The 24789-nt window shown below is 33.3% G+C and overlaps 1 protein-coding gene across 4 annotated transcripts in view; it reads right to left on the reverse strand.

Annotated features, from left to right (window-relative positions):
* Positions 1–24789, reverse strand: part of LOC115217046 (sodium-dependent neutral amino acid transporter B(0)AT3-like) — a 213656-nt gene that overhangs the window by 109305 nt on the left and 79562 nt on the right. For all 4 annotated transcript variants that reach the window (XR_005000125.1, XM_029786617.2, XM_036504908.1 and 1 more), the window contains exon 2: positions 11911–12664. Coding sequence is in view for 3 of the 4 variants with exons in the window: in XM_029786617.2 (XP_029642477.1) it covers positions 11911–12211 (301 nt within the window). In the remaining variant the exon portion in view is untranslated. The remainder of the gene's footprint in view (positions 1–11910; positions 12665–24789) is intronic.

Genomic DNA, 24789 nt, shown 5'->3' on the forward strand with positions numbered 1-24789 from the left:
ACGGATGTTTTCATTGGATACAATTGTGAAGATACTTTTTGCAAGATTATAAGGATATTTATCCTTGTGTGTCTCAGACGGCACAAATTGAAAGCTAGATATTGTTTAGAGTCCCCAGATTTGGAGTATATAGCTGTCTCTATTTTGTTGATGACATTTTAATTATGTCTAAAATGGGAGTTGGTCTTGGCTATATTCCATGTCAAATTGTGTTCCATAAATTTCGTTCTATAAAATGAAAGAATCGTCGAAGTAATTTTTCTGGTACTGTCGTATATTTTTAAGGAAATTTTCCATATAATAATCGGATAAATTCAAAACTGCTACCATGAAGATTAATTTAATTTAATTCATTTCAGTTTCCCTTTTCCCATTCCACGAAGAAATCGTTATATACAACTGATTGCATATTTTAATGAAAATGTAAATATTTTGTCCCTTTATTCATGATACAGTTCTCAAAACATTTCCCCTTTTGTTTTTAATATAAATTTTCTCGTGTTAATTCCAGTAACATTTTCAAATTTAAATTTACAAAAACAAAAGACGAAGACAGGTGAATAAACAACACAAAAGTGTATTAGTTTGACGCTGGAGAAGACTGGAAAAGTCTTTGACGTTTCGAGCCTATGCTCTTCGAGAGAAAGGATTGAGAGGAGAAAATTGGAAAGAACGAAAAAACAGAAAGAGAAAAATATGTAAGGATTAAGGCTTCAACATGATGAATATATATACACACACACACACACACACACACACACACACACACACACATATATATATATATATATATATATATATATATAAAACAAATATAAGAGAGTGGTCAATATATTGCTCACTCTAGCACCAGTTAATCCAAAAGGTTTCAACCACGAAGATACATGTTTCCCATGAAAGCCAGTACGACTGTTAGCTCACACGGACAGGGCAAGTAAAAAATAACAAAAATACAGATTATTTTGGGACAATTGTTTCGCTATTAATGAATTAAATGTAATATTACTTACAAAAAAATCCATTTGTAGCTCGTCAGCCAAGACTATCTGGATGAAATCCACTCAATCACACGCCAGATTTTACCATAACGATAAATACGCGTGTGGTTCAATTGATTACATCCGACGTTATAATTCAAATGCCCCAACCAACAGCGCGCCAAACTTTCACGGAAAACAAATACAGCATTTAGAAATAAATGCAGCATAATTATAATTAATTAATAAGGGTGAGAGAATTAGATACTAATTTAATAGTATATTTATTCAACACCAAGTGGCCTAGTGCTACGAGAAACCTGGATTATTATAATATTTTATAACATATTACAATACTTTTACAAAACAAATATAAGAGAGTGGTCAATATATTGCTCACTCTAGCACCAGTTAATCCAAAAGGTTTCAACCACGAAGATACATGTTTCCCATGAAAGCCAGTACGACTGTTAGCTCACACGGACAGGGCAAGTAAAAAATAACAAAAATACAGATTATTTTGGGACAATTGTTTCGCTATTAATGAATTAAATGTAATATTACTTACAAAAAAATCCATTTGTAGCTCGTCAGCCAAGACTATCTGGATGAAATCCACTCAATCACACGCCAGATTTTACCATAACGATAAATACGCGTGTGGTTCAATTGATTACATCCGACGTTATAATTCAAATGCCCCAACCAACAGCGCGCCAAACTTTCACGGAAAACAAATACAGCATTTAGAAATAAATGCAGCATAATTATAATTAATTAAAAATCTGGCGTGTGATTGAGTGGATTTCATCCAGATAGTCTTGGCTGACGAGCTACAAATGGATTTTTTTGTAAGTAATATTACATTTAATTCATTAATAGCGAAACAATTGTCCCAAAATAATCTGTATTTTTGTTATTTTTTACTTGCCCTGTCCGTGTGAGCTAACAGTCGTACTGGCTTTCATGGGAAACATGTATCTTCGTGGTTGAAACCTTTTGGATTAACTGGTGCTAGAGTGAGCAATATATTGACCACTCTCTTATATTTGTTTTGTAAAAGTATTGTAATATGTTATAAAATATTATAATAATCCAGGTTTCTCGTAGCACTAGGCCACTTGGTGTTGAATAAATATACTATTAAATTAGTATCTAATTCTCTCACCCTTATTAATTAATTATAATTATGCTGCATTTATTTCTAAATGCTGTATTTGTTTTCCGTGAAAGTTTGGCGCGCTGTTGGTTGGGGCATTTGAATTATAACGTCGGATGTAATCAATTGAACCACACGCGTATTTATCGTTATGGTAAAATCTGGCGTGTGATTGAGTGGATTTCATCCAGATAGTCTTGGCTGACGAGCTACAAATGGATTTTTTTGTAAGTAATATTACATTTAATTCATTAATAGCGAAACAATTGTCCCAAAATAATCTGTATTTTTGTTATTTTTTACTTGCCCTGTCCGTGTGAGCTAACAGTCGTACTGGCTTTCATGGGAAACATGTATCTTCGTGGTTGAAACCTTTTGGATTAACTGGTGCTAGAGTGAGCAATATATTGACCACTCTCTTATATTTGTTTTGTAAAAGTATTGTAATATGTTATAAAATATTATAATAATCCAGGTTTCTCGTAGCACTAGGCCACTTGGTGTTGAATAAATATACTATTAAATTAGTATCTAATTCTCTCACCCTTATTAATTAATTATAATTATGCTGCATTTATTTCTAAATGCTGTATTTGTTTTCCGTGAAAGTTTGGCGCGCTGTTGGTTGGGGCATTTGAATTATAACGTCGGATGTAATCAATTGAACCACACGCGTATTTATCGTTATGGTAAAATCTGGCGTGTGATTGAGTGGATTTCATCCAGATAGTCTTGGCTGACGAGCTACAAATGGATTTTTTTGTAAGTAATATTACATTTAATTCATTAATAGCGAAACAATTGTCCCAAAATAATCTGTATTTTTGTTATTTTTTACTTGCCCTGTCCGTGTGAGCTAACAGTCGTACTGGCTTTCATGGGAAACATGTATCTTCGTGGTTGAAACCTTTTGGATTAACTGGTGCTAGAGTGAGCAATATATTGACCACTCTCTTATATTTGTTTTGTAAAAGTATTGTAATATGTTATAAAATATTATAATAATCCAGGTTTCTCGTAGCACTAGGCCACTTGGTGTTGAATAAATATACTATTAAATTAGTATCTAATTCTCTCACCCTTATTAATTAATTATAATTATGCTGCATTTATTTCTAAATGCTGTATTTGTTTTCCGTGAAAGTTTGGCGCGCTGTTGGTTGGGGCATTTGAATTATAACGTCGGATGTAATCAATTGAACCACACGCGTATTTATCGTTATGGTAAAATCTGGCGTGTGATTGAGTGGATTTCATCCAGATAGTCTTGGCTGACGAGCTACAAATGGATTTTTTTGTAAGTAATATTACATTTAATTCATTAATAGCGAAACAATTGTCCCAAAATAATCTGTATTTTTGTTATTTTTTACTTGCCCTGTCCGTGTGAGCTAACAGTCGTACTGGCTTTCATGGGAAACATGTATCTTCGTGGTTGAAACCTTTTGGATTAACTGGTGCTAGAGTGAGCAATATATTGACCACTCTCTTATATTTGTTTTGTAAAAGTATTGTAATATGTTATAAAATATTATAATAATCCAGGTTTCTCGTAGCACTAGGCCACTTGGTGTTGAATAAATATACTATTAAATTAGTATCTAATTCTCTCACCCTTATTAATTAATTATATATATATATATATATTTATATATATATATATGTATATGTATGTATATGTGAAGTACATTTGCCATTTGAATGTGGCTAACCACTAAGAGTGGATGCTACTGTAGCAAGTAGCCCAGGTGAACATCTCCAACTGGCTATTGACACACTTTCTGTGCCATTTTTGTCACTGGAGAAATAATTTATGTGTTTGCATTGAGACCCCTTCGCATCGAAGACCGGTGATTGTCGTGCGCTGACGACGGGTAAATACCAAAAAATTCGGTTCCGTGCGTATCACGTCAGGTCGTCGATGGGAAGGTTGGTCTCCCTTTGCAAATACCGATGGGGCATAGAAAGTGTGTCAATAGCCAGCTGCAGAAGATGTTCTCCTGGGGCTACAAGCTACAGCAGCATCCACCCTTAGTGGTTAGCCGCATTCAAATGCAAATATACATCACGTTGTCGTGCAGCTACTGTTTATACATCGTTCAGAGATTTATTATGTATGTATATATGTATAAAAAAATATATGTATATGTACATATATACATATATGTATGCACACATGTTTATATATGTAGAGAGGGGGGAGAGTAAGAGAGAGAGAGGAGAGAAGCACAAAAGCAGGTGAATTATGCTATGCATTTTAAATTCGCTTGCTCGCGTTTCGTAGGCGTTGGTATTACATAATCCTGTGATTTATTAATCATGTACACTCATCGATTCTTTTTTATTGACTAGGATTATACGTAGCTCGATAAATTGACGCCAACACATCCTTCACAAAATTTCATCATACAGATTGGAATAGAAAACAAAAGACATTTTAAGGGAGCTAAATAATTTTAAATAAACTTTTTGTCAAAACAAGTGGCGAATGTTTGTGCCAGCAAACCTACTGAAAGTAGTATTCAGATACTATATGGGAAACTTCTCACCACGCTTAAACTATTATTCACCTCACAAATATAGCCGAAGCCCTTCATAAGGTATGTCATATAGTTCACAATGGGATGTCATCTGATCATTGTCAATGTAAATATAGGCTTTGGGTGGAAGACGAATTACAGTGAATCGCAAAATCAATAATCAGTAAATTATTTACAAATGGATAGATTCTGTTTAGAAGAGAAGTTTAAATTTGAGGATGATGGCAGTACGGTTACGATAATCAATGCTAAAAACTTAATTCAAAATTAATTAGAAATAAGTTGAAAATAAAAACAAGAATATATTGAGTAAATCGAAATAAATGAAAAAAATGAAACTTAAAATTAATAGAAAGATAATTAAATATTGAAAAATAATTTTCTAAAACGGAAAATAATTGAAAAATAATTAAATAATCTAACTATAGAGTTTTAGGATTTAAATACTATTAACAAAAATAACAACAACAACAATAATAATAATAATAATAATAACAATAATAATAATAATAAAAATAATAATAAAAATAATAATAATAATGCCAGTGATTGTACGAGCACTTGGAATGGTGAGAAAAGGAAGTGAAAACTATTTAAGAATGATCCCCTGGCTTACCATCCATGCAGGAAGTCCAAAATTGAGAAGAGCATTGTCGCTTTGAATTTTCTTTCCTTTTTCTTCCTGTATTTTATTCATTTACTTTTTTATTTTTTTATTTTTTTCTCTGATTTCCCTTTTTTCTCTGTCACATGACTTTGTTTATTTTAATGACCTACCAAAATATACAGTGCGTTTCTCTCCTCTAGGTGTCAGGAAGACACTCGCGAAGAAATGGAAATAGAATTGAAAGATGCTAATAATAATAATAATAATAATAATAATAATGATAATAATAAAAATTTACTTGACCTCTAACTCTCCTCAGTTTTTTATGTCCATATGTCTGATGTTCCCATCAGACATTTTACCTCGTGACATTTCCCAAATTTCCTTCTTTTCATCTTACTGAAGATGTATGTGAAATTGAATCGTGGGCTTGGTTAAAAAAGGAGCAATTAAAAAAACAATTACAGAGCCTAATTGTAGCAGCCTGTGATCAAGTGATAAAAACAAACAACTTGAGAAAAAATATATATCGAGCCAATTTCAGAAAAATACAGAGCCTGTGGAACTTGAAAGGAGACAGTGGTACACATTGTGGAAGAATGCCTCAAGATGGCACAGGAAGAATATAAAAAATTGAGGCACGAGCAGGTTGTAAAAGTTTTACACTGGAAACTGTGCCAAAAATGAGGATTTTAAGTTGGAAACACATGGTAAAATCACCGAGTCGAAAGAGTACTTAAGTCGGAGAAACGTAAGATTTTGTGGGACTTTCCTATTCAAATGGACAAGAAGTTAGAAAATTATTGACCGGACATAGCAATTATAGATAAGGAAAAACAAATTTGCTTATTAATCGACCCATTGTGCCTGTTTGATTTCAGGATCGTAAAAAGGAAGAAAAATACAATCCCTTAGATTTTGAAATAGGAAGAATTTGGAGCATGAGAACAGTAAAGGTCATGTTTATAATAATTGGTACGTTGGGAACAGTAATCAAAGATATAGACAAGTGACCGAAGGAGAATAGAATAGAATGCCCGGTAGAACTCCTACAAAAATTTGTTCCTTAGGAATAGCACGGATTATCATGAGGGTTCTGAGCACTTGAAAGACTGCTAAAATCTTGTGGGTACCTAAGGTTATAGGTAGTAACCCGCTAATAACATAAATCTTACCAGCAATAAGCCCGAATCGCAAACAAACCAAAATAATAATAGCATTCGAGATAGCATGACAAGAGGATCAAAGAGAAAGAAGAAACATTGAACAATTACAACGATTTGAAGTGGGAAATACGAAGGCTGTAGTCAATGAGATGAGCAGACGCGATACTAATAGTAAGCGGTGCTCTTGTAAGTATCAGCACTCAACTACCAACATGGCTCAAAATAATTGGTACAAATGTAAAGATAAAACACCCACGAAAATCAACTTTGCTTGAAACTGCAAGAATTCTTCGCAGGGTTCTTGAAGCATTACCAGTAAACAAGTGTCACCTTAGTCTGCTGACTGTGGACAGCTGACTCTTTCATACCCAGCAAATAATAGTAATAACAACAACAACAATAATGAAAATAATAATAATAATAATAATAATAATAATAATGACGGCGACGACGACGACGATGATGATGGTAATGATAATGATGATAAAAGTAATAAAATAACAATTATGACAATAGTAATATATACAATAACAATAAAATTTAGAAGAATAAGTAAAAGAATTTTGAAGACATAAATAATGCCATTTCTATTATGTAAGATAAATTAAGTATACTAGACCGAAAAGCCACTGCTAACCCATTATATTAAGGTGCACTAATCATTGCTCCATTTCTTAAGGAAAGATTTAAAGCTTCTTCAAAATAAGTGTAAATATCTTTACATTAATTCATTTCTTTTATTTAACATGTTGCATTTGGATGTAAGGCTATGCAGTGTCTCCCCATCGGGTAAGTTGCATTATTTTAATTCACCACCATTATACGGTAGTGCACTAGTTATAGACCATTAAATATTATAGACCAACTTTCCTCTCTCCAAAGGAATTGAAGCATTAAAACTTTTTATCTAAATTTAAATTATGACTATACAATTTTGACTTGAAATCATTTCTGTATTTTAACTGAACATTTGTAAACTAAGTTCTTTCTTAAGTATTGGTTATCCAGTGGATATTTTAGGCGATTTTGACAGTTACATAAACGTATCAGCCTGTTATTGCGAGATTTCAATTTGAAATGTTTATATTTCATCTATCCTCATTATTAGCTGTTGAGCTAGGAATCTCATCTATATTAAATTATGAAACATCTTATATACACCCGATTTCCTTATATGAACTGAACGTTTCAAAATTATAATGTGTAACCTTAGGTAGGTTTTAATCACTATTTTTTCCTTTAAAATATAATTACTACTACTGTGATCACTACTGCCAATATCATTACTCACAACATTATTAGTGTCACTACTATATAGACAAATGGTCGAATGAGGTTGGAATAGAATGCCCAGTAGATCTACAAACAGTTTGTTCCTAAGGGACTGCAAGGATTATGAGGAGGGTTCAATGTTATTATTATTGCTACTACTATCCCTACCGATATTAAATGAGTTGGTTATATCATTTTCAATAAACACTTTTAACTTCTTTGAATTATGTGCTGAATAAGCAAATGTAACCGTATATAAATAGCTTAACCAGGATTCCTTGGTGGCGGGAAATGCTTTGCCAGAGCAATGAAAAGAAATTCCTTGTACACTTTCTAGCATTAGTCCTAGAATTGCTATTTTTTTAATGTATATTGTTATTAGTAAATACCTGAGGGGAATCATATTTCTCTTGTTGGTTCAAGTCTTATTATTTTCATTTCCATTATGATATCTACTAGTCTTTTTATCATAAGAAAAACCGTTATTATCACTTCTTTTTTATCCACATTACTACTATCAATACTACTATCGTTACTACTATCAATACCATTAGTGTTATCCTATTACGACTATGTTTAGATTTTATAATAATTTTATTAAAAGTAATTTGACCCTCTAGGTTCCCACTGCTATTTTCACTTTTTATATCACTGTTTCTGTTCATTTTTGTTCGAAGTTGCATATCTTATTTTGATCTTCCTTTCTCTAGTTAATAAATCTCATTGTATTGTCCGTTTCGTTAAAGTGTGCCCTAATAATTTCATTATTACTATTATGGTGATCTCTATCACTATTCATCAATTCCCTTACTTTTTTATCCTTGTGTATCTTTTCTCGCACCATTAGCAATATAATAAATGTTTTGTGTATAACCAAATTTAGCTACGGCTCAGTTATAGAATTTTATGTTTTGTTTAAATATTTTGTAAGCATGAGTTACTTTATAGATTCTAAGATAGACGATCCTAACGATAGAATTTATAATTGTTTTTGGATGATTACATTTTAGACTTATGTATTTGAGGTTCCCATTTGTTTTGTGGTATGGATGATGTAGCTCCGTACTCAGTTCTAAAGAAACATCCAGGAAATTATCTTTTTTCACGTCCCTCTCTAAGGAACCTTAATACACTTATAAACAGTAAATAGAGCATCATCCCTATATACTTCCCACCAGCTTTGAAAATTCTTGTTTAGACATTTTAATGGGAGCCACTCAGGCAGCACCGGCATCGACCACACTCAAATGGTGCTTTTTACGTGCCACCAGCACAAGTGCCTACTAACATGTTACTTGAGCTGAGTCGCTGTACCCCATCGCTACATCAAAACTATTTGATCCGTCACTTCTGAATTTTCAACCATATTCTGTGACCATATACAGAATTTACTAGGCGTATGAACTTCGTATATAGAAGCAGGACAAGCAGTGGATTGCAAAGACTTTCACTAACCAATTTGACTAGACAGGCTTACCTCCTACAGCGTGCTTAAAAAGTATTCACCTGGATTTTAAAATCTTTTTCTTGCATACAGACCTATGTCTGATAAAGTTTGTACATAAGTAGATAGATAGGTAGGTAGGTAGATAGAAAGACAGATAGATAGATAGATAGATTGATAGATAGATAGATAGATAGATAGATAGATAGATAGATAGATAGATAGATAGATAGATAGATATGTGCAAGTGGGTATGTGGGAGAGAGAGAGAAAGAGAGAAAAGCAGAAAGCAAATGTAGCCGCTTCGTATATATCGGTCTTCGCCACCGAGTAATTTACGCTAAACTGGCAACATAATTTCTGCATTGGTTTCTAAGGTAACTTGCTTCTAAATTGCTAATTTGAGATAGTTACTTATAACAGAATTAAGCAATGACACGACTGAGTAATTTTTCATTACTTTCGGGAACTCGTTTTCCATTTAAAAAGAAATTACTTTTCTCTTCATATTTCATATTCTTAAATATTAAGAACGTGAGTTGTCATTATCATATGTATATATATATATATATATATATATATATATATATATATATATATATATATATATATATATATATATAGTTAATCCAAACAAGAAAGCCCAAAAAAACACAACAACGCGAGGACGTGGAACAAATATAGTATTATTGGACGCTCAGGAAAGAAGGAAGGAAGGAGGGTTTAACGTTTCGATCGGAGCTCTTCGTCGGAAACATAAGAGAAGGAAAGATCCAGAGAAGGGAAGACAGAGGAAATATATATATATATATATATATATATATATATATATATATATATATATATATATATATATATACATGGGAATTATTCAAATATAACGCCTATGAAAGTCTAAGGTTTCTCAGATTGGTGATACCGTTGATGTGAATGTAATGTTTGATTGTCTGTCACTTTGGTCAGCAGGAAAGATGTACAGGAAATGCTGGAAGTGCGAGCAATAAGGCTATTGCCATCAATGCCGGAGCACTAGCCTTTCATACATACACAAATACACACACACACTCATTTCTTTTTTTATCGCTTCCTACCTCCCATTATATGTGTATGTGTATGTGTGTGTGTTTGCGTGCGCGCGCGTGTGCATTGCTTTGATGAATAATTCAGGTGCATTACTATTTCAAATTTAAAAGTGCACGCGATATAAAACGCATTGGCAAAATGCTTTATGTTATTTAAAAGAGAACGTTTTGCTCTACAAGACAGTATGTATTGATTTTTATATTTTATTGATTTTCGTGTATTTTCAGATCATGAAAATGGAATGTCAAGTGGACAAAACTGAGCATTTTCGATGCTATTTACCTTTTGCATTTAATCGAGGTGTTAAGGCCGACAAAGCTGCTCGTGAGATTTGTGCTGTGTATGGAGGAGCAATGTCTCAAAGTAACGTACCACCCGCCGTTGGTTTTCGTGCTTCAAAATGGGAATTTTAATCTCAAGGACGGATCACACACCGGTCGACAAACTGAGTTCGATGAAGAGCGATTGAATCAACTTCTTCACGAAAATCCACGCCAAACGACCAGAGAATTAGCGGAGCAAATGGATTGTGATAAAAAAACAAACTGTGGTGAACCGCCTTCGCTCAATGGGAAAGGTTCATAAACTCGTCGTTTGAGTGTCACACACTTTGAGCGAAAGCAACAAAAATCAACGCTCCACAACCGCTGCCTGTTTGCTCGCTCGATATCCCTCAACATATGGTCACGAACAACGTTTCCTCTGCCACATTGTCACTGACGATGAAAAACGGTCAATATGAAGCAACGAAAAGCATGGCTCAGCCCCGACAAACATACGATTCCTCGAACAAAACAAGACCTTCATCCTCGAAAGACCATGTTATGTATATCGTGGGACTAGGGGTGTTTAATTCATTACGAACTGCTTGAGTGCAACCAAATACTCAATGCTGAGCTCAACGTTCAACAACTGCACCGACTCAACGAAGCAATTCGGCAAAAAAGAACTAATAGGCGAAATAGCGTTCTTCTGCAACACGACAAAGCCCGTCTTCACATCGCCAAATATGACCAAAGCTGCAACTCAAGAACTCGAATGGGAAGTGGTGCCTCATCCTCCATGCTCTCCAAACCTGGCGCCGTCAGATTTTTGTCTTTCGACCACTTTCGAACGCTTTGCTCGGTGTATCGTTCAATAATGACTTGGAATTGAGGGCTTGGTTGAACGAATTCTTTGAGTCAAGACCAGGAGATTTCTATCACCGAGGCATCGAAAAACGTATTGCACGATGGAAGAGAGTCATAAACAACAACAGAGAGTATATTATTGATGAATTTGTTGCAGTTTTTTTGTTTAAAATAAATTTGAAAAAATAAAACGCTCATGAATTATTCTTCAACCCAATATATTAGCGTCTGTGTGTGTATGTATATATATATATATTCAGTATAGTATACAGTATATTTTTGTGTATTCATAAATTGACGTAAATAAAGAAACCTACTATACACGCACACAAAGAAAACGTTGAGAGTAACTTCGGAGTGCCACTCCTCCCACCCTTTGTAAAAATATGATACTCACCTTAAATGTATTAGTGATTGATCTTGCATGCACATCATGAAGATAGATAGGTATCTAGTAATGCATCCGGAGGATGTGAAAATGTCGAAAGCATTAATTGGATAACAATACGAATAATAAAATGTTTTATCTTACCTCCTCCATTTTTCTGAGTCAAATATGGGAAACGCCAAACATTTCCGAGTCCTACAGCAAAACCAGCCAATGAGAGAATGAACTGGACACGATTATCCCAGGTTTCTCTTTCTTCACCCGTATGTCGATCGATTTTTTTCTCCAAATCAATCTTAAGTAAATTCGCTGTGGATGCGCCAACTCCCGGAGAGCTTGCGCCCAGCGTCATTGTACTTCCATACAAAGTGTTGCTATTTCCATCACCATTCTCGTCCGAATGTGGGCTCGGTATATTCAAATGATTCATTTCAATACGTTCCATAATGCGTTCATTCAACAGAATTAATTGAAAATATTATCAATTTTAACTCTAAAATTTTCTTTTCTTGCTTTTCTTAATTGCTTTTTATTTGGTTTCTATGAGAAATATTTGAATGCAAAATGGTGTAACTGTGTTTAGAAATGTGCTGATAATTGCGGACGAAATTGAAATTGATTATTTATATTCCATGTAATACATGTATTTAATAAGATGAGTCACTGCGTTTTCAGTGAAAAAAAATTCAAATTAATGTTAAGAATTCATATCGCACTTGAAAAATTCCAGCTGAAGATTCAGTTATGTTGGTGAGTTATTCATATTTCCTATGAAATATTCTCTTTTGTAGATCTTTTCAAAAATTTCTCTACCGACTGAAATATCGGTTTGTTGTTCTTTCTCAAGAATGTAGGCTAAACTCTAACCCACTGGCAGTGTTAACTGCTGATCAACATCCTGAAATAGAAGAAAGAAATAGATTATAAAATTTGTATTCATATTAAAAATAAATAAAGTAATTATTTAAATGCTAGACTAAAACAGGCTCACTATTAACAATGAACAAGTAAGGAATATATATGTGTGAGCTGAGAGAAATATGATCCTGGGGGGAAAAACAAAAATAATCAATTGCTAAGTTTAAACCTTGGCCAAATTACAACCAATCTTTTGTATCGAGAGATATCTAGAATTTATATATATATATATATATATGAAGTGAATCAGACATCCTTGGGCCATCACTACACATAACAAAGGAAACTATGTTAATATGCATCATTAGAAAATTTATATATAACACAAAATAAAAATGGGGAAAAACATAATTAGAAGAAAATGTGTTCATCACCCTCGTACGTTTAATTCACAATCCTTTATTTCTAATTCGTTTTCTTACCATTGATCATTTTTTAGTATTTTACTAAACACAAGGGATGTTACAATAGTTGCGATGACTGGATTAAAACAATGTGTTATGCCTCTCTCTCTCTCTCCAACTCTGTACACACACACATACACGCATGCACACGTGTGTATGTGAGAGAATGTGTGTGCGTGTCTGTGAGTGTGTGTGCATGCATGTATATTTAATCAGTTATGTGCGTGAGTAAGAGAGCAAGAGAGTATCAATGCTTATGTATATGAGTCTATGTTTAAGTAATTATACAATGAGATGTATACCATTGTTTCACATATTTCAAATATTCCACTACTGATAACTGGTATCCACTTCAATAGCTGTGTGCAACCAGATGTACATGCGCCAGACCGATTATCAACGACCTGTAAGAGGATAATTTTTCAAACTAACTCATGTTACTCCTACCCTGTATATTCTGTATATAAAAGAAACATTTGCTATGGGTTTAAACTCAACCATTATACACTGGTAGCATCTTTCTAATTGCTCCAGATAATCTAATCCAAAATCAGAAGTGAGAATAAAAAAAGTTAGTTAAACTTTGAGTATTTAATCTTTCGACCATCCACACTGTCCTTAAATAACTTTATCATATGAAATATTAACGTTTTCTTTGCGTCGGTATTAATTTATGATACCATATATCATACGATATATAATAGCACGAACTAGCTTTTTCAACGATAACGATTTGGCAATGAGATAGTGGTTTGCATATGATGAATGACAACTACTACTACTACTACTACTACTACTACTACCACCACCACCACCACCACCACCACTGCTGCTGCTACTGGTATTAATACTACTATCATTTTTACTACTATTATATAAGTTTTACGTATACATACATATATGTTTGTGTGCGCGCGTGTTTGTGTATGTGTGTGTGTGTCGCGCGCGCGCGTATGTGTAAGAGAAGAAATAAGCAGGCTTTAATTACAAAATACAGCAATTGTTTCTGTGCAGTACTAATAGCTACCGTTGAGTTTTCAGTATCATACTACTGTATAAATTATTTTATAAATGCTTCCATAAAAGAAATATGCTCCAGCGTATTTATTCATCAGATAGGTCACTTTAAAAGATACTGAAAACTTTGCAACCAACAAGTGTGCTGTGGGGTATTATGAACAGACTGAGTGAAGGAGAGAAATGGAGGAAAAAGCAACAGTAAAACAAATTTTCATAAGTTCATCCATTCATCAGTCGTAGATTTTCTCTGTTAGCTGATTATACAATTTACATAAATAGTATTATGTATATTTAAATCAGTCACAGCCACATAGGAGGTTGCTTGATTAGGCCAGGCCGGTCAGTGGGTCATTATTGGTTTTGCTCATTTAAAGCTCTTAACGGTATAGAGGACTCGTCATACTTGTTGGCTGCATATATAAAACCTCTCTAGAACTGAAGGTAGGAAAACGTCTTGTCTAGATAGAGTTATTGACAAAAGATCCCGAAACACACACGTATGTGTGTGTTGTGTGTGTGTGTGTGTGTGTGTGACTGTGCATAAATATGCATATATGGGATAAACTTAACTGCAAGTCCCTTGATTATGCACCTCTGCTTACAGAGGGCTGACATGGGGCTAAGCAGCAACAACAAATGCAACAACAACAACTGTGTACCACAGAGCAGATTTATCCTCCATTAAATAACAATTCTTTGTATTAAAGACACAAGGTCTGAAATATGGGGGAGGGGTATAGTCAATTACATCGACCCCAGTACTCAGCTGGTACTTTATTTATCGACCCCGAAAGGATGAAAGGTAATGTCGACCACGCTGGAACTTGAATAGAGAACGTAGCGACGGGAGAATTACCGCTATGCATTTCGTCCAGCGTGCTAACTATTCTGCCAGCTTGCCGCCTTCCACTATTAAGTAATAATGCAACAAGTCCTTTTCAAAATGCTCTTCTTCTTATAATACAATATATATTTATGTCATTATATAAGATTGATCCGTCATTTAGCAATGTCACCATGGTTAATATAGACGTAATTGCCTGCTTCCTGAAGAATACTCTCAATTATAATCGATTCTTGAAATGTCACTTGAACTCTGAACAGAATGCTTTATCCTATTCATAAGACACTCTTTGGAAATTATGTTAGAATTATTTCGATATAGCATAGAAGAAATAATGATACTTAAATATACAAATATATATATATTTCGCGAAAAATACATCCACACACGTACGCACACATTCACATATGTGCACACCAAGCCCCAAGCAGAAGCATTTATATACACAACTAGAATACAATAAATTTAATCTACATGTAAAAACATACGTATAAACTTGTGTAACGACATGTTTATGTGTTCATTCCCTCGCAGTTGCATTTTAGGGAAATGTCTTTAACTATATCAGTGGTTCACAAATAATGTGAGCGTGAAATGTTGTGGAGAGAAGTTGTGCAAAATTCTGATATATATACATATATATATATGTGTGTGTGTGTGTGTTTTTGTGAGAGTGCATGTATGTACATATGTGTATGCGTATGTCTAAAACTTTACCTAATAATAGTGGATTGTATATTATAATACAATATTTAAGACATTTCTATCGAAAAGATGTGTCGTAAATTTTAAATATCATTCATGTTTATTATATGTACATATGCATATATATGTACATATATGCATATATATGTACATATGCATATATATGTACATATATGCATATATATATATATATATATATATATATATATATATATATATATATATATACATATATATATATATATATATATATATATATATATATATATACCAGAGTAAGCACATAAATTCGAAACAAAGTGGAAATAGATATATATATGTGTGTGTGTATACATATGCATGTATACAGATAGTAAACATGAATGGCGTTTGAAATTTACGACAGATTTTTCGGTAGGATTTTATTCAATGTACACACATATGTACATACGTGCACACAGACGAACATACACATACATCGAAACGTATATATATAATCAAAATAAGAAACAAGGATCTCTGGGTATCCTTGTTACTTATTTTGATTTTAATCACCTTATTTTGAAATTGTATGGATGATACCGTACTAAATTCTGGTGCCTCAACTTAAGTACCATATTCATCTGAATCTATATATATATGTGTGTGTGTGTGTGTGTGTGTATGTGCGTGCGTGTGTGTGTGTGTGTGTGTGTGTGTGTGTGTGTGTGTACAGACACATATATGCATGCATACATGCATACATAAATTTCCAGAATGACGTTTGATTATGCTTCAGTTTGTACAAGTAAATGGCAACCATTTGGTTTATTATTTACAGATTCACATTTCCATAGCTATTTTAATTGTTGCTGCTGTTTCTATTCCTATAGTCCTGATGTTGTGATTGTGGCTAACAAGCAGTTTACTATAATATTACATTCAAATGTTTTCTAAAGTTAATATTGAAGTAAGAGACCGAAAGCTATGTATAGATACGTCTACCGTACCCTACCACCCCGTGTCCATGTAAAATTTTCCTAGTACCCAAATAAAATTTTCCATCGTTCCCAGAAGGGCAGCATTGCTAACTTTGAGAAGTACTGTTGTACATAAATGTCATTGAACTAAAGTGGCTTGCCGAACCTAAATCCTTATATTGACATCTTTTATCAACTAGGACAGGATACACAGAAGAGTGGTTATTGAAGTTCTTTTCAGTAGACGAAACTGTATTTTGAGAATTATTGTCGTTTCTGAAACCTACGCTAGAAAATAATTCTACGGAAGCAGCAGCATTACTAAATGCCACTTGAAGTACATGTGCTGTATTCTTGTCTATTAGTTTGTTAGAAGTTAGTCTTCGCCTTCTAAAATCGAGAAAAGACAAAAGTATTTCACAACAGAAGTCAACGCATTTACCACTATTAGAAGTCAGTCACTAAAAGTCTAATTCATTTAAACGTGTTTAACTTATTTGAATATAAGGAGAAATCGAAAACAAATGGTATGTAGTCAAACTATTCTATAACATTTCCAGGAGGAAATTAGCCAGCAGGCAATTTCGACTATAAGACTTCTTCCATAAAGTAAAATTCACACTTCTTATCCATAGAACTTTGGAGAGGAAATAAGGAAACAGAAGTGAAGTCTCACTCTTAGAAACACTCTACATACAAATGAGCTGTAACTATGTGTAGCGTTTGAATAGGAAATGACAATATGAATTTTTAACCAATCGAATAATAGAATTCCGTTGTAAGTTCATTTTTCAAATATTATATCAAGCAAGGCAGCCAGTGTTAGAATTTTTCATCATTTTAAGTAAAATATCGCGAATCTTCGCTTTTATATAGGAACGATTTTAGCAATGATGTCCAGTAATCGAAATAAATATCTAGACTACAACTGAAGTTCTGATATAAAAGTAGTAAATTAACTAAAATTGTAATGTGAACTCAGTCTATATAGAAGGAAGTCAGGATATTGAAAGACACTACGAAGCAAATAAGGCTGAAGAACTCTACTTGTTGGTACGAAATAGAAATTATTGTCATGCCTTATATTTTCATAGAATCTAAATTTAAATTTCCCTTTCAAAGTTTTAAAGATCATTAATGTCATTAGTGTAACTGATATCATTACTATCATGGTTATTGTTTTATTTTATGCTGTAAAGCACTCGAGCATTTCACTGATAGTCTAATGTCAATTACAAAATTGCTTCAAGGCAAATTATCAGTAAATCTTTAGTGTGCCGGTGTTTAATCTAAGATTGGCGTTGTGACGAAAGAACAAAACCTATATAAGGTTAAAGTCGATTTTAGATATTGTGAGAAAATTAAGAAATCTGATGGCATGTTTCTATAATGAAATTAATAAAAGGAATATAATAAAATAAGATTTGCCTATAAACAATTAAATGAAGGGGAAAGAGATGGAGTGAGAGGAAGAAGCACACGAGAAATGATGAAATTAATGAAAAAGATAGAAAGATGAAAAGAGTGAGTTAGTGCAGAAAGTTACAAAAAGGTGAAATAAATGGAGTGGCGGGTTAGTCAGATAAAAGGCAAAGAAAAAAGAAAATGTACGAGAAAAATAAAATATTTAAGAACAGAATATAAAATTTGAAGAAAATAAAGAAAGAAAAACAAAGCAGCAATGGAAATGAACCAGAGTGAAAAATACAAGAAAATAACATAAGGAATAGAAATGGATGTCTTCTAAGACATTCATTCGAACGACGTCGATTTATTTGCGTAATGATTCATTTACTCTATCTATATTATAATCACTCATTCTAGCTTTCTGTCACACATTTTCTCTTTTTTCTATCAATCATTCTTCATGTGCACGCACGCGCACACACATGAATATATGTGTGTGTAAGTATATATATATATATATATATATATATATATATATATATATATATATATATATATATATATATATATATATATATATATATATATATATATATAGATAGAGATAGATAGATAGATAGATAGATAGATATAGATAGATAGTTAGATAGATAGATAGATAGATAGATAGATAGATAGATAGATAGATAGTTTAATATGAATATGGTACTTAATTTAGATGCACCAGAATTTTGTATGGTGTTATCCATAAAAATTTGCGGGGTGATTATAATCAAAATAAGCAACAAGAATGACTCCGGAATAACCGGAGTCATTCTTGTTGCTTATTTTGATTATATATATATGGGGACACCCCCTTCGGTCATGAATGACCATGGGATTGCACCTAGAAAGTTACCTTCCGAGGTACAAGTCCGGGCAAGGTTGCTTATGGAAGGCGAGCAATCCCCCATGCATACCGACCTCCCTTCTCCACACCACGAAAAGCAAAGGCCGATACAGCTTGGCACCTGTGATATCGCAACTCATTTCTACAGCTGAGTGAACTGGAGCAACGTAAAATAAAGTGTCTTGTTGAAGAGCACAACATGCAGCCCGGTCCGGGAATCGAACTCACAACCTCACGATCGTAAACTCGGCACTCTAACCACTGATCCATGCACCTTCACGCACACACACACACACACAGATAGATAGAAAGATAGATACACACACATATATATACATATACATATATATATATATATATATATATATATATATATATATATATATATAATAAATATTAGGGAATAAATCCAAATTTACAGGGAAAAAAATCAGATTTAGGATTAAATCCAATTTTATAGTAAAATATTATAAAATATTATTAGAGACAAAACCACTATTTTGCAAAACAAACAAGGAAAGACTTAATCAATACATAAAATTTTAATAAATAGTCAAAAAAACCGCCACTACAATCGTTTCTTGTCTTGATCGACAATCTTCAGGTGGACTTCCAATAAGTCAGTTTCGAAACTGACTTATTGGAAGTCCCCTGAAGATTGTCGATCAAGACAAGAAACGATTGTAGTGGCGGTTTTTTGACTATTTATTAAAATTTTATGTATTGATTAAGTCTTTCCTTGTTTGTTTTGCAAAATAGTGGTTTTGTCTCTAATAATATTTTATATATATATATATATATATATATATATATATATATATATATATATATGTATACAGAGAAGGGAGAGAGGCAATAAGTTGACGTGAATATTTTTAAAGGTTGATAATGAAATTACAATGATTATAATGTTATTGAATTTTCTAATCTCCGAGTGTTATTGTCTTTAGGACAATGCTGTAAATTCTCGCTGTCAGGAAAATCACAGCAGGTTCAGCGAACCACATGAAAGAATTGAATAAAAATAAGTTGTCAGAAGAAAATCGAAACAACATTTCTTCAGTTTTTGAAGATTATGAAATATATATATTTGGAAATTTAAAAATGCTTATGTATGCTTTGATGCTGATTATGGAATATCGGTTTCGAAGCTGAAACGAAATCAGGTTACACATTATGTGCATATGTCCTCGAGACATATATTAGACGTATATTAGAATATTCACGTATATATAACTGGGGAATTTTGTATGTTGTACATGTATAAACAACAATTTATCCTTCATACTCCATCCAAAAAAAAAAAAAACATTGTTCCCACGGGTTGGGAAAAAACACTAAGTCGCTATTTGCAGCAGAAGCACCTACAATGTTTCTTGACCTAGTAAAAATGTCTGCTAGTTCTACAATCTCAGACTAGACACAATATGTATGTCTATGTGTTTGTGTATGCGCATTAGTATGCGATTTCAGGTAAATCTATGCTGCAATGTTATACATGTGTTGTATAACTGCTTGTGTTGGTAACTGTGTTGGTGTTGTTATTGTTGTTAACAATATCTGCTACATCCGTAAGAGCAAAATTCTAAGTGGTGTAAGTTATATTTTGTAATTCGACTTGACTAACTCTAAGTTGATAAATAATTGGTGTTTCTCTAATTTATATCATAGAAAATGAACCAGTTACTGATATTTAGGCTGGACAAGTCGGAAAAATTATAGAAGAAAACATTCAAACAGATATTTATAACAGCGCCGTTATGTGTGTGTGTATGTATGTATGTATGTATGTATGTATGTATGTATGTATGTATGTATGTATGTATGTATGTATGTATGTATGTATGTATGTATGTATGTATTTATGTATGTATGTATGCATGTATGTATGTATGTATTTATGTATGTATGTATGCATGTATGTATGTATTACGTTTGTATGTTTGTTTGCATGTATGGTAACTTCCTAGGAGGTACGAGCTGGTTCCTAACAAAGATACAATGCTTCGTCCTTTGGAATGTAGATACGAAAAACAAATACGAATTTTACACTTGAAAAAGTCTTGCATATTTTACTGTTCCTCTTAGAGATTTTAATTGTAATGTGCAAATTAGCTGGTTGATTTCTTTTTCAGGAGAATCGAAATCTATAGAGAATGTAACATTTAGACTATATAGAATATCGCATTTAGTTACAAAATCAAGTGTACCAATTATTATTGGCATAAAAGTGAGTATGTAATCTGGATATAGAAACTGGAGGTTTCCAAACAGTTATCCTTTCTCTTCGATATTTAGAGATATTCACATCAGCAGCGCAGCTAGCTTCTATTAACAGTTTCTGTTGCATCTTGGAATACCAAGAACTTCACTGTCTCTTTTGATTATTAGCAATTTCGTAGTAATCTCTTGTTCTTGGATTGTATATGCATAATCGAATTCTGATGTGATGTTGCAGTCACGAGTCAAAGAAAGGTTGCACTTCATGTTGATATTACTGTCTTCTTCAAGTCTTCAGGAAACACCCTCACGCAAATTCTTTTTAGTTATGCTGAGCCTCTCACATCCAGATCTTCTTTGAGGTATGTTAGTTCGGCTGTTTTGGAGTTGTATGGGAGAAAATCCGAAAGTAAGTATTTTCTGAGGAGTTCACTACCGAAACGTAGAATGTTGTTCTCTTCTCTTTTCAGCATTAATTGTATGTATTCACTCTCGTTTTGCAAGTGCTGTCTGAGAGAGAGACTATACGACTATCTGGACTAATCCCAAGCTTCTACCTCCGTCTTTTCTTATGTAGAGCCTGTCGATATCACTGTTTCAATAGAAGTTTCTAATCGATGCCAGGGTCTTGTGGATTTTGATCTCTATAGTGTGGATTTCCTCTACACACCAGTCAAGTATCTCAAATGCTGTAATCAACACTGGTGGTACTGCAAATTCATTCTGGGGCATTTTCTTGTCGTAAGAGGAATGCTCCGACGACCATACTTTTCGATGTCTGGTATAATATTCTTCGATCACTCAATCTTTATTCACAGCACCTTGCCACCTTGATATGATACGTTTTTATCAATGCTTTCGAACGTGTAACATTCTTTTGTGAGAAACAGAAGAGATATTGAGACCATTGACACAAGTTTTGGGTCTAAGCGACTGATTTTTCATGGTCAACAATTAAATAGGAACATTTCTTTTGGCAAAATTCCATTCCTATGTCAGCTGAAAATGCTGCTATTAACATCAGCTGATGTTTGGCACCGTAAATAGTTTTAGCATAAAATTTCAAGTCACAAATAAATTATGTCACATTAATATCTCTGGAACTTGCAAAACAGTATGTAGACATTTGATTTTTGTAACAGGCATTATAATAGATTTTCATGCCAAAATTACAGAAAGACTATCTACTTGAAATATTCCTTTTGAAATATTTATAACATTAGATACGACGATATGTATGTATGTATATATGTATGTATGTACGTATGTATGTATGTAAGTATGCATGTATGTATGTATGTATGCGTGTCATCAGGTTGTTGCTTTTTTCTAAATGGTTGATATTATAGGAAGGTCAATTCTGAATTACATCAGTCTAAAGTAATCAACTTGATTTTAATGGTCTTTAGTTATTCCTTATTCCGTCGGATTATGATATATATTTTCGTATTGCTTGTGTTTTTGTTGTTGCTGTTATTCGAATAGAAATAGGAATGAAAATTGTTCCGCCCTGATCATTATGTAATTTTACGAATACCTAGGACTTTATTTATCCGTTCTTCCCTAAACTTTAACGCAGAATCGATGGAGTGGCTGTGAAATTAATTTTGTATTTCGAACAACCATACAGAAATTCAGATATTGACTTGTATTGAGCTATGTGTAGTCGCAGTGTGTCTCTTGCTATATCAGTTCTAAACAAATCCTTGCACATAAAGATTGCAAAATTGGACTGTGATTATGGTTGCCTAGCGATTGTTCGCATTTCCCATCATTGAAATTCAATGATCAATACAATAAAAGTTTGTATTATGTGCCTATTGCTCTTCCAGTTTTCTTCTACATTGTAAGATGGCAAAATTGCATGTATGTAAGGGATAATGTAAAATGAAATGATGACGATCATGGCAACAATATTAATAATAACAATTACAGAAACAACGCCAATAATAATAATAATAATAATGATAATATTAATAATAATAATAATAATAATAATAATAATAATAATAATAATAATATTAATAATAATTTTTTGTTTTTTTTTTGTTTTTGTTTTTCCAGTTTCAGCTCTTGAGCTGTGGCCATGCTGGGGCACCGCCTTGTGGTGAATGAGTACAGCAGGGATCACCACCCCCTGCCGGAGCCTCGTAGAGCTTTTTTAGGTGTTTTCGCTCATAAACACAACACAACGCCCAGTCTGAGAATCGAAACCGCGATCCTGCGACCGCGAGTCCGCTGCCCTAACCACTAGGCCATTGCGCCTCTACATAATAATAATAATAATAATAATAATATGATGATGATGATAAAATAATAATAATATATAATATATAATATTAATAATAATAATATAATAATAATAATATAATAATATATAATATAATATAATAATAATAATAATGATTGTAATAATAATCGTAATAATAATATGATGATGATGATAACGACACGAACAACAACAAAAATAACAACAATTGATATAATGATAATAATGCTTTCATAAAAATATTCTCAGCTGTATTAAATGCCGTTACTTATTGGATATTTATGCGTATCGTATAATAGATAAACATATTCATTGTAAATGCCGAAATACGATAAAACATTTGTTTAGCCACTGGCTTGTTATGATGAATAACATGCTCAGTCTATTAAATAGGTTTTACATTATAGAGAATTTACTAAACATCACGAGCAATCTCCAGTGATAAGAACAGTACTCTTACAAAAGCAGCAGTAATTATTGCAGCAGCAGCAGCAGCAGCAGCAGCAGTAGTAGTAGTAGTAGTAGTAGTAGTAGTAGTAGTTGTGGTGGTGGTGGTGGTGGTGGTAGTGGTGGTGGTGTCAATAGCAGCAGTGATGCTCAGACACTGATTGATTTCTCACCGCGTGAGCAAAGAGCGAGTGTCTATGATTCGTATAGCCTTGAGTGTGTGTGTGTGTGTGTGTGTGTGTGTGTGTGTGTTTGTGTATGTGTGTGTAGGCGTATATACGTGTTGGTATATGCATTTATATGTTTTTATTTCAAGCTGTATGTAAAATAATGTAACAAATAAACTCAGTTAATACAACAGTTTTAGCAGAGTCCACAGTTAACTTTCACAAGGAAAAAGGCTGAAAGTCACGTCGAAGTTTTTGCCTCACTGCCAGCCTCCGGTGACCAGGGTTCCAGTCGATCCAATCAATGGAGCAGTCTGCTCATGAAATAGACCTGCATCTAGCTGAACACGTCGTACCCTTAACGTACCTCGCTGGGAGATTCAGCGTGACACAGTATGTAACAAGCCTGGCTCTTTGAAAAACAAGTACTTCTCATTTTTGCAAGCAGAGTGGACTGGAGCAACGTAAAATAAAGTGCTTTCCTCAAAGATACAACGCGTCGCCAGGAATCGAACTCTCGACTTTATGATCGTGGGTCGAATGTCCTAACAACTAAGCCATGCACCTTCACATATCAGACATATATCACAAAGTAATTCTGATGAAATTAACTTGAAACTTCGAAGTCATTGTCATCCATCTCTTTGCAAAAGAATACACGCACACACGCACATGCTTATATATACAAGATGAGTATATAGGGATAAATTATCCAGGTGTTTATAGTAATAGCTCTCAGGTATATTTCAGGTTCCACTTAAGCTCACCAAGTAGTAAGAAGCATCAAGGATCTCT

The sequence above is a fragment of the Octopus sinensis genome, linkage group LG1 (assembly GCF_006345805.1).
Source record: "Octopus sinensis linkage group LG1, ASM634580v1, whole genome shotgun sequence".
Lineage (NCBI taxonomy): Eukaryota > Metazoa > Mollusca > Cephalopoda > Octopoda > Octopodidae > Octopus > Octopus sinensis.